Source organism: Oreochromis aureus, linkage group 18, assembly GCF_013358895.1.
Source record: "Oreochromis aureus strain Israel breed Guangdong linkage group 18, ZZ_aureus, whole genome shotgun sequence".
NCBI lineage: Eukaryota > Metazoa > Chordata > Actinopteri > Cichliformes > Cichlidae > Oreochromis > Oreochromis aureus.
This window is the reverse complement of record NC_052959.1, coordinates 29,642,600-29,654,687: the sequence shown is the minus strand read 5'-3', so window position 1 is coordinate 29,654,687 and position 12,088 is coordinate 29,642,600. Positions and strand designations below refer to the sequence as shown.

At 38.4% G+C, this 12,088-nt stretch overlaps 1 protein-coding gene across 3 annotated transcripts in view; it reads left to right on the top strand.

Annotated features, from left to right (window-relative positions):
* The window catches only part of esyt2a (extended synaptotagmin-like protein 2a), a 52,491-nt gene extending 41,075 nt beyond the window's left edge, over positions 1-11,416 (top strand). For 2 of the 3 annotated variants that reach the window (XM_031754371.2, XM_031754369.2), the window contains exons 15-24: positions 2,594-2,656; positions 4,611-4,685; positions 4,954-5,040; positions 5,149-5,298; positions 6,154-6,581; positions 6,776-6,874; positions 6,952-7,083; positions 7,173-7,278; positions 7,513-7,562; positions 8,465-11,416. In XM_031754371.2, the coding sequence (XP_031610231.2) occupies positions 2,594-2,656; positions 4,611-4,685; positions 4,954-5,040; positions 5,149-5,298; positions 6,154-6,581; positions 6,776-6,874; positions 6,952-7,083; positions 7,173-7,278; positions 7,513-7,562; positions 8,465-8,510 (1,236 nt within the window). In that variant the 3' untranslated portion in view covers positions 8,511-11,416. The remainder of the gene's footprint in view (positions 1-2,593; positions 2,657-4,610; positions 4,686-4,953; positions 5,041-5,148; positions 5,299-6,153; positions 6,582-6,775; positions 6,875-6,951; positions 7,084-7,172; positions 7,279-7,512; positions 7,563-8,464) is intronic. The other variant, XM_031754372.2, reaches the window with a different exon arrangement.
* The last annotated feature ends 672 nt before the right edge of the window (positions 11,417-12,088 follow it).

Here is a 12,088-nt window from a genome sequence, read left to right as displayed (position 1 = left end):
AAGATGATCAAAACCACAATGATTGTTTACATATAAGGCCTGTCAAAAGCATCCTTCCTCCACCATTATTGTGTATTACAAGATATTATTGGTCTCGCAGAATGAGTAGACTTATGGTACATTGTTTCTACTAATCAAGTTTCATGTTCTCTTCACCGCAGCTAATTCACTGTATCAACGGCTCATTTCCTCCTCAGAAATAAGCCATGTTGATGCTTTTCTGTTTGGCTGCCGACACAGATTCCATTTTATCAGAGCAATTGAGTTTTACTGTAAAAGGGTAAACAAATCAATACTGCTGTGTGGATACTGTTAAAAGCTATTCAGTCTTACTCTGTGTTCTGCAATGAGACGGCAAAAAAAACAGAAAATAGTTTGAACCATTTCGATGTCGTCTTCTCAAACAAATCAGACATAAACAGTTTAAATTTGTTCATTTCAGCGCTCACAGACTTGATTTAGTCCAAAAAACAGGGGCAAAGTTACTGATCTCAGTTGTTTTGAAGTTTGTAAGGAGAAAGGCATGTGTTTTGACCATTGTGAGATTTGTAGACTAGGGAGGGTGAATTCTCTGTGGATTGCTTCCCTCCATCCTTCCTGTTTAAGCCCATTGTGTGTTCAGGTTTTCCCCTTCCCATGTCCCCACTCGCTTTAATTCTGACACCAGGGGCCAGAGCTCCACAAAAACCTGGAGCCAGTGTGATTATTTTTAAAGTAATGCACAGACCGCGTGATGGTGAATGCCAAGATGGCATTTACTTTATAGTAGACATACATGTATACATGAAGATACCACCGCTGGTTTGTGGCATGTCTCTTTTCAAGGAATGATAACGTGAAATGTGAGAAGCTTCTTTTCATATGTTCCTGCTGAATTCAATTTTTTAAGGAGAGGGCACAGTAAGTAAAGCTTCTCTTAAGCTTAATATCAGGGAAATTAAAACATTTATGGGTTCTGTTGGATGTTTCACCAATATGGCAGCCATGTTGACCCATCAATACAATGTATAGGTGTGGCTGTAAACGATTTTTATTTTGGGTCAGTCGCTTTGGTGAGGCCTGAGTGTTTTGGGGAGATCTGAAGAGGGTGCACTCATTCATCTAACTATTGACTTGAACTCTAGGGTTTGCCACAGGGGCCTCCTATTAGAGTCCGTGAGGCGTCTTTTATCGTAATTTTATAGACAGTAATGGACCTCATTGGAAGAAATGGTTAATTATAGAATAAGGTATAAAAGATCTGAGAGGATAAACTTCAATGATCATAGGTTATCTCTCCTTGATATCAAGTATCTAACTGTTATTGCATACAAGCAAAACTCAACAATAACCAGGTTTTATAAGAGTGACCAGTAAGGTGTCAGCATGTGTATATCTATGGAAAGTCCTCTGTTAGTTTAAATGGCAGATAAACTCAAACCCCTTGATGGTCATCAAGTCTGTGAATTCCTTAAACGTCTTACTTCTCATGTCATCACGAGCCCACGATGTAAAAACAAGCTTGAGTTTTTCAGCCCATTTTCTGTGCTGGATCAATACTGACTTGATGAGGTTTTGTATAGTTACATCAAAGCCATTTTATTCCTACTGAACCTTCATATTTCTAACCCAACCTCATCCCAGGGCGTAATATATTTATTCTGCCCATGGTTGGGCTGTTAAAGTCTCTCTCTAATTCCCAAAACCTGATGCATGAAGGCCCACTCTGAGCATAAACGAGCCATCAACATGATGTTCATTGTTACCCTGTTGATACACCTTACAGTGGCATGTGCAGCTACCCTTCCTTTTCCTCAACAATACTTCTTCCTTCTAAAATTATTGGTTTCTGTCTTTGATGTAGTTGAAAGTTGAATAACAGGATGCTACATTCTGTTTTGTTGCCATTTCACTCCATTCTGTTCTTCCTCAACACTGAAACACTTTTCATTGGGTTTGCTGTCCATGGTCTTAATATCATTGTTTTCATTCCATTTAGAAATCTTTATATATGTTCCCCAGTCATTACTATATCACAAATCATCTGACTTTCATTTTTCTCTGACATCCATGTATTTTCTTGTCCATTATATCCACTGACTCTTACCTAATGCTGTGGTATTTTCACTAGAGTCCAATCAATGTGTTTTGGCTGATATTTTGGCATAATAAATGAACATCTTTTAGAATCCTCATTATTTCATTAAAACAGAAAAAGAATTGAGTTTTTAATATCCAAACTATTTAATAGTGTCTAAAAGTAATGTTTTTATCAATGCGGTTAATGACATGTTGTGTAAAAAGTTCAATGTTTTCATTCATCTGTGTACGTCAGCCTGAATTTGCTGTTGGTTGAGCTCTAGTTTTAACCTCATGTCATGGTTTATCTGGGGAATAACACTAACCATGTGATCATCCATGTCGTCTCTCTGTCTGTGTCACTGTGCGGTGCATCCCGATACATCTGGTGATGCCGATGGTGTTGGTGTGCTGTCACCAATCCTTCCTCCACCTCCTCCCGGCATGCGGCTCTTTTCCCAAATAACCTGGTGGTGTGTGTCTGTGTGTGGTGTTGTTTGCTCTCTCCTTCCTTGTCCCTGTGGGAAAATCAAAGCGCAATCCGTTAGAGTTCAACCAAGCGGGGCTGAGGAAGGGCTCGGTCAGTAAGGCCATCAAGGTAATGCCACGGCAACCAAGCACACCCATCCCAATCAGACACTGAAGGGAAATAATATAAAGAAATACAGTAATGTTTATGCACAATATGACCAAAAGTATGTGGACTCCAATGCTTTGTTTGAGAAAAGTCTTAATTGTGAAATAAACAAAAGAGCTTGACAGCTGGCCAGTGGATGTTGTAGTGTCTGTTTTGGAAAGTTATAGTTCAGTGTTGATAAATTCGATGTCAGACATGGGTTTAGGGGTTTTCTAAACAATTTTTTATTAATGTATGTAGCTTTAAGGTTGAGGGGAATGCTATGCTGAATAAGTGGAAAAAATGAATGCTGCCATTAAGTACAAGAGCCCTGTCTAAAACATCAGATGCTTAAGGCTCACGTTCGTCAAAATAGCATTGTTATATTACCTGCGGTCATTTCTATTTGCCGTGTGGCTCTGTTCTGGGGCCTCGGGCATTTCTACCCTCATATTTGGCAACCATAAAGGCAGGGACACGAGCAGCAAGATCCCCTCATCCACACCAATTTGACATTGAAATGTAAGAAACAGAAAAGCTGGAGATGAGGTGGGTTACAGAGTGGCTTGCAGAAGCAGCATAATGACGATTCACCATGAGAGAGTTGCAAACCAACTGAGCCATTAGCTGATGTAAGCTGGCACGTAGATTTACTTTAATTTACATCACGCCATATCACAACAGTTGCCTCAAAGCACTTTGTATTAGGAGAGAAAACCTCAATAATCGGATGAACAACCACGTGGTGACAGCGGGAAGGAAAAACTCCCGTTTAAGAGGAGCATAGGGAGCTGGGGCAAAGCTGCTCTACTGGGATTTCTGCTGAAACTCTGAAGATAAAGGGTGTCCGCATACTTTTGGCCATGTAGTATATGAAGCAGTTAAGCACATTCAGGGAAAAAGTACAAAACTTAAAATACTGATCTGAGTAATCTGAATTTGTTTCTCAGTTTCCCGTTGCTACAAGTTTTGCTACTGATGGTTATTTTGTAGTTCTTCTAAAACTCAGAAGCTGAACAAATAAAGAATTCAGTTTCTGATCGCTGACTGAAAAAGAAGTCCTTATTTGTGGCGATACCTTTTACCAATTCTGTGGATACTATTACCGATCTAGACACTCAAGACAACTTTTAGGGAAAGTTGTGGCAACCTTAAACGGTCAGGGAGTGTATTTGAAATGGTCAACCAAGCTCCAAGAATTGCATTTAAAATATTTACAGTGAGACTAACATGTCTGTTGTGATGGTTCACAGACCTCACTATTTAGAGCGTTCACTGGAACTACTTTCGCCAGAAGAAAATAGTTCCTGTTTGAAGCCATTTGCAAAGAGGTCTGTGGGGATTTTCAGCAAAGACATGCTTCTTGTGAATATTTTTAATGTTACTTTTCTTGCTTTTAGCACTTAAGACTAAATAAAAACATCAAACATCTAAAAACCTGGATAGTTCAGTTAAAACTCATTAGGTCATGTTCGCTTTAGGAAGTGCTGCTGTAGCATCCAGAGCAACTTCACAGCTGATCATGTTTCCTGTTTTTAAAACTCATTAACAAACTCCTCTCATCGTGTTCGTTGACTAAAACTGATTCTGTCAATAACAGCGTTGTTGTCTGAGCTACATTTGAAACTTGTTTGACTCTCATCTTTTCTTTTACAATAATCTGGTGTGTTTTCTACACTAACTGGTTCTGGGCACTTTTACCTGATGTCCTTTTTTTCTTTAATTCCTTTCTTGAAAAGTAACAAAATGACACTGTATGAGATTAATTTAATTTATTTAGTGGAGTACAGTGTCACTCCTTTTGTTTCAAACTGAACTCCAAAGAAACACTCACTCTGATTACATATAATGCTAGCATACCCAGTTCAATATTATTACTGGTTTGCAAACCCTGTGTGTGTTTTTTTGTTTGTTTTTTTTTTTGTTCCTGCTGCAGTCTGGTAAGAAGGTGACCAGTGATCCCAGCCCGTTTGTCCAGTTCAGAGTGGGACACAAGTCCTACGAGAGTAAGGTGAGAGCACGTAAAATCCTCATTTGTGCTAACTGTGGTTGATTTATTAATTTCCCAAGATGCCAATTATGAAAATGGGAGCCATTTTTTGTACATAAAAGACTCATAAACAAACTGAATCAAAGCTTTAATAAATGTAAATAAAGGCTGTGATTGGTTCACAGCTCGTGAGCCTTACCTGTGCCCGTACACTTGCTTCTTGACATCGAATGAATGATCCATCAGTGCGTAATATTTTCTTCTTCTCTTCCTTTCTGTCTGTTTCCAGACCAAATATAAGACTCATGAACCGTTGTGGGAGGAAACCTTCACCTTCCTCATCCACAATCCCAAAGTCCAAGAGTTGGAGGTTGAGGTATGAAGACATGCAGTTGATTTTATAAATGCTTAGAAAATTGAATGTATGAACTATAACTTAGATTACCCTTTAGGGAAAACAAATTAATCACACTTTATATTTCAGGTGAAGGATGAGAAGCACGATTGTTCATTGGGGACATTAACACTGCCCCTGACTCGCCTGCTGGAGGCAGAGGAGATGACGTTGAACCAGAGGTTCCCTCTGAGGAACTCTGGACCGAGCTGTACCCTCAAGATCAAGATGGCTCTGCGGGTAAAGGAGTAGCGATTTTTTTCCTTAAGGATTATGTTTTCAAATCTAAAATGATCCGGGCCACTTAACTTTGAAGCCATAAAGCTTGTCAAAGACGATGCAGGTCCCACCCTGTGACTTGAGATTTGGGGTTTCTAAAGATTCTGATGAAGTAAGTCATGTGATGATAGGCTAGGGGAGCGTCTCGGTACATACTGCTCCGTTACTATGACGATGCATCGCATTGCTTCTGTGAAAAATCAAAAATTAAAACTTTTGAGTATTTTCACATAATATGTCTTGCTTCTGCATTATTTATTTATAAAGGGTTATTGTTAATGACATTTTGACCTTTTCTGGAGAATCATTTTAAAAACTATGTATGAGTAATGATTTTGATTTTGAATTTCAGCACAGTTTCTGCAGAACAGTAGGCAGTGCCTGCACAGGCCTCTGTTTACCCTCTCATAGGAAAGCTTATCAGCAGTTCTCAAGTGAATGCTAACAGTACTGGTTAACTAAACAGTACAGAAGATTTGAGACTCTCTGTCAGTAAAGTCTGTAAGGCAGCAGTAACGTTACCCATTTTTGCATCTTTAATATTAAAACTAGTTAACCACCTGGTGTCTCTCCAGAGTGGAAAACAGTCTGTGATGCTATTCTTTTGTGATTAAGTTTACAGAAACCAAACATGCCACAGAGCATGTCTGTGTTGAAATCTTATTTGTAGGGAAACTAACTTTTTCCTCGAACTGAAACTTTTTCTCAAACTGAAAAAATACAGAAATGCCTTTTCCTAGGTTTGTTTTTTGTTGATTTTTATGCCATTCAAAACTGTAAAAATAATTATTTTTCTCTGTATCCTGATGATTTCAGGTGTTGAGCATGGATAAGGGCACTTCAACAGCTTCAAATTCCACCCCGTCCTCGGTGCAGGTCCGCAAATCCGAGTCCTCCAACTCGACCCCACGGCCCTCTATCTCCTCAGAATCGCCCAAGCCTCCCACCTCTACCTCAGACATTCCCAGATCATCCTCCGTGTCAGCCCAGGAGGTGCTGAGCAGGCAGAAAGAAGCTAAGGAGACTGTGAGGACCCAGCGAAGCATGGACTTTGGGCAGGATGGCAGTGCAGGTGGAGGAGGGAAGAGCTTGGCGGAGACTGGGAGAAGCACCTCAAACCTGGCCATCTCAGGCTCCCAGCAGCACCTGGCCAGTGGCAAGGAGCCAACTCCCAGCATTGCTTCAGACATCTCCAACCCTTACGCTGCTCAGGAGCTGCAGCAAAGACTCGAGCACTTTCACAAGTATCTATCAATCTTTATCAAATAGTTCCTAATATTTTGACATCTTCTTATCATGATTTAAGGACATGTTGAACAACAAAGGTAGCTGTTTGGTTGGTGTATAAGTGTGTTTTGATAGTATGCAACAACAAACCTAAAAGGTCTTTGCAGCTCAGGCATCGTGAACATGTTTGATGTATTTTCTGTCTTCACAGTGGTTCAGGCCCCAGTCATTTCCCACTGGGGGAGATCCAGCTGACGATCAGACACAGCTCCCAGAGAAACAAACTCATCGTAGCTGTTCACAGCTGCAGGTAATTAAACACAAATGGGACATTTCTTCATCAGACACATTACTGTTTTGACTCTTACCCTTTGTTGACTTCCTCAGAAACCTCATAGCGTTCACTGATCATGGCTCGGATCCTTACGTCCGGCTCTACCTGCTTCCTGACAAACGGAGGTCGGGTCGGAGGAAAACTCCCACAGTCAAGAAAAACCTCAACCCGGTCTACGATATGACGTGAGTCCACCCCTCTCACTTTTTTCTTTCAGCCATTTAATAAGCAGAGCAAAGCTCATAAAAATTCACTGTGCCATCTGCCTGTTTAGGTTTGAGTTCAGCGTTTCCCTCGTGGAGCTCCACAGGCGGACTCTAGATGTTGCCGTGAAGAACGGTGGAGGTCTGCTCTCCAAACACAAAGGCCTGCTTGGAAAGGTGCAGACATCTTTTATTTATTGTCTGTATTTATGTGTAACTGAAAAGCATTTCTTTAACAAAATGAAGCAGTCGGAGTGGAAATTTCACTGGTTTTGAGAGAAGCCTCATTTTGTTAGACTTTGTCTAAAAGTTCAAGTATTGCTGTTCTTTCTGCTTCTAGTGTCATATTTCTATGAAGTGCATTATTTTGACTGGATAAACTTTGTGGGTTTGTTTGTTTTTTTTAATCAGGTTCTGGTGGACTTGACTCATGATCACATCACCAAGGGTTGGACACAATGGTTAGTCATTCATCTCGCTTCAAATCGATTTAAAACAAATACAGTTTGCTTTATTATGTCATATTGAGCTCACAGCATGGCTTGGAGAATAATGAGTTCAAATGTAAGGTTGCCTGTATATATTTTTTTTGATTGAGTAGATTATCATTGAGTTATTTTTGTCTTTAATTTGTTAGATTATATTTTTTGAAATTAATATTGTGAATGCATCAATAGCTTACAGCTAGCCTTACCTAGAAATACACGTCGCATGAATATTAAAAATTTGGCCAGAGATGAGCTTTGCTGTACTAGAACTTTTCCATTTTGCATTTATTTATTTATTTATGTTGTATTGGCCAGTCATTTTTGTGCAGAATGTTTAGAGGCTGTTGGCTTTGCCAGTGGGCTATCGTCTAAAGTCAGTTTAGTTTGTTAATAGCCTTTTTTAAATTCTTTTTTAGACAACAAGAACAAGCTCAGGAGAAGTGCCAGATTTCTGGTTACCTGATTATGTAGTCATCTTCTGTAAAATGAATATTAACTAGCTAAAATTTGGAAATCTGTCCTAACCTTTGCACCCATGGGCAAAAGTGCATATTCTATAAAGACACTACAATACATTGGAATACAAATACATGTCACTGAACCTAGAGTGAAAGAAGATTAGTCAATTTTCTGCTTAAATATTGTGATATTGATTTTGTAAAAAAGGCTCAGACCTGAGGCCAAACGTTCAATAAGCTGTATGACAGTAAACATCCATCAGTAGTTTATAAATCACTGGTATAAGGACAACAGTTGGAGAAAGGGCAAATGTGCCTGTAGTGGAGATAAATGAAAGTGATGTGATGTTAAAGGTTGCAAAAAGCCAGATTTCATGGATTATGAAGCAAACTCTAAACTACTTTTTCCTCCTGCAGGTATGAGCTGAGCTCAGATGGCCTGGCCAAGTCCAACCAACTTTAAGTCGCCATCATTAGTATCGTCATCATATCACCACACTTCCACTTTATATTCACTTCACTTCCATCTCTACAGTACAATGTGTTTTCTTTTAATCATTCTCATTATTTCTAACTGTAAGAAACAAACTGATTAAGAAAAGCAGCTTTTGACACTCATTTAATCACATCAGTCGCAAGGCAAACCTTCCCTTTAAGAAGTGAGTGATTGGCTAAAGGGAGTATATACATGTAGAGAACTATACTACGTTGTGTAGTGCTATGGAAACCTATATTCTATATTTAGAGAAGTGACTGTTTGTTGTTGTCTTTCCACAAAGAATGACAGTGTACAAGTGTGTAAATAATGTACAGTGATGCTGGACAAATCAGAGTACGGGGGTGTATTGTAGAAGTGAGAAGGAGTCGTGGTGTCTTACTTGGCCAAATGATTGTTTATAATTTTATTTTATTTGATTTAATTTTTATTTTTTAAATGCAAAAACATTCTGGACAGAGTCGCACCAAAGAGACAAGTATTTTTATTATTTAGCGCAGGTGGGGTTTTGAGTAACACAGTAATACACTGGCTTTATTTCACCGTAATAACGAATGTGTGTGTGTGTGTGTGTGTGTGTGTGTGTGTGTGTGTGTGCAAAACCCAAGCAAAAATAACGATGTGCACACACAACTGTTGTTTCATTTGCTGACACGTTTCTGGGTTTACATTGAAATAAGGCCATTATTAAGTGTTACTTGTTTGTTTTTTAAAAACTGAATATGAATATTTGCACGTTTTTTTTGTTTTTGTTTTGTTTTTTAATCTGTTGATGATCATATTTACTCGGTGCAAACATTGCCAAAATTCATCTAAAGTACATTTTTTAAACAATAAAAAGTGATAAAAAATAGTGTTGAAAGTTCATGGAATAGTTTAACATTTTGATGAAAACGTTTCACTCGCAGGTCTCTGCAAGAAGATGTGTAGCTTAGCTTAGCTTAGCTTAGCTCAGTTTAACAATAAAGTTTGTGTCTTTTTTGGATTTCTTCCCTCTCTGTTTGTGTTACATTTATTCACCACAACTACAGGTTTGCCCGTTAAACCTGGACAAAAATACTGAACAAAACCAAGTAACTATTTGTAAAAAGTGAAGAGTGAGACCTATTTCACTCTCACTATTGGCCATGGGTGTTGAGTCAGTGCACAGATGCCAAACGTCTCAATGCATACCCGAGACATCGGTGTTCCGGCATTATTCGACACCTTGGGAATGGAAATGGTCCAGATGACCTCAAAATTATCTTTTATTGTACCATAAGGTGCTGTGTTATATACGTTATCTTTCCTTACAGAGAATTTAGTGTTTTGAAATCGGTAACCTTATTAATAAACTAAGTAACAGCTGGCTAAAATAATTATTTACGCTAAAGTTGTGTGATAGGACTAAAGGCCACATAGAGGAACCTTTTTTTATTAGTGGTAGCTGAACATCGGTAAACCTAATTAACAAGCCGTGTTTAAAAAGTTTAAGATGTTTTGGTTGCAGAGGGAGGCTCATCAGAAGGCTAAGCTAACTCATCTCGACAGCTGCTGGTTTTAAGTTTTACGGGTTTTTGTTTTTCTCAAAATGTGTTACTATTCCATCATAAAACTGTATTTTAACAGAAGTGTTTTAAGGATCACCCACTCATCCTCCATGTACGTAAAGCCGCTATGTGTAGAAGTGTAAATTGTCCACGGACACTCTCCATTGGTCGTATGGAAAAAGACATAATGACAATCAATTTTGGTTTTTAAACTTTTATTTATATTTTATGGTAGAGGCTTAACATTATAGAGACGATAAATGTTTTGGCTTGTGTTGGTTTATGTCACCCGATTTCAGAGGGATTACAAATTGGAAGGCATCTACACATAGTGGCTTTAAAAATATTTGGCACCATGATTTTCTTCAGTGAAACAAATGTTTCTATGTATTTGTAACACTCAGAGCAGGTTTTGTTGTTGTTGCGGTAGCATTCATATTTCCACTAGCATCAGCTGTTCAGTTTGTTTATGAATCCACTTAAGTCTTAACTCTGAATGCCATCTGAAGGAAGGTGCAGAGACATGAGTTGAAAATGATCTTCCGCGTTTTGTTTTCTATATCTTTTTAAATACAGTTTTGACTTTACAGCACACAATCTGAAGGGATTTGTATCAGAAAAAAATACAAAACAACCATAGCTTTTGTGTATGTGACCCGACGCAGCCAAAGAACAGCAGATTTTCTGTTGATAAAAGTTGGGTAGTTTGACCTTGGATTCTCACAATGTAACTTCTGGATATTTGCCTTGTGCTCACATCAAGCATTGACAAAGTATTTTACATTTATGTATGTTAACTGCATTTTAATGTCTTGATGTTTTTTATTTGTGTTTCCCGTCTTTTCTGTAAAGCATCAGATTTGAAACCTGTGCCTCTGGGGTCGGGTTTGTCTTCTCCCATATGGAAGTAACATAACAAAACTAAATGCTGGTTTTACATGTATTGTGTGTCTGGTGAAAGTGGCCCCTTACTTTTTTCTTTTTCTTTTTTTGTGTGTCATGCAACATAATTATAAATATTCTGTATGCAAGGGGGAAAATTCACAAGTAAACTATAGTATATGACATGTGAGTATTTTGGGACTTGTGTTACATTTGCTCTTAGAGAGAATGGGACTTTTCTTTTTCTCTTCTATTCCATATGGGCTGAAAAGCGGTTTCACTTCTGTGTCTTCTTAATTTATCTTGTGCCTTAAAATGTACATGACCAAGAGATATTTACATGTTTGGAAAGAAGCAACAAAATGCTAAAACAGCTTCCTTGTTCCTGAATGTCTCCTAAATGTCTTTTAAAATTAATAAAGAGCTTTGGCTGGCTTATAGCAGCATGAAGCTGTACAGGACTGTGGTTTGTGTTCTTGTCATTTTTAAGACTATAGATGTGTTTCTCTAGTGGATGTGCAGCTTTTGAGTAATTTCTGTGTAAGCCTTACAATAATTTATTGAGAAAATAAACAATAGTCATCCTTATATCTAATCTATTGATGGAAATTATTACATATTACGTGTATTATGGAATCTGCCTTTAATAAGATATCATATGGAGTTTTCAGGGCGTGTTAGCGATTTTAATTTTTATAAGCAAACATGACCTAAAAATTGCAAGTGCAATGCAATTAACATTAACATCTATGTTACTAAGGACAATAACAAAAGATAACATACAACAGACAAAATAATGGTGTATTTAGGAAATCTAAAACAAAGGACACATACTTATCATCATTTTCCAGGGGTGAGGTCATTTGCTTCTAAAGAATAGAGACTTTTGGGTTTTGCACTGTTGCCTCAAAGCAAGAAGGTCCTGAGTTCAATTCCAACATCAGGCCGGGGTCTTTCTGTGTGGAGTTTGCAAGTTCTCCCTGTGTTTGTGTGGGTTCTCTCTGGGTACTCCAGCTTCCAAAGACATGCTGTTAGTGGGGTTAGGTTAATTGGAAACACTAAATTGCCCATAGGAGTGAATGCGAGTGCGAATGGTTGTCTGTGTCTGTGTTAGCCCTGCGACAGACTGGTGCC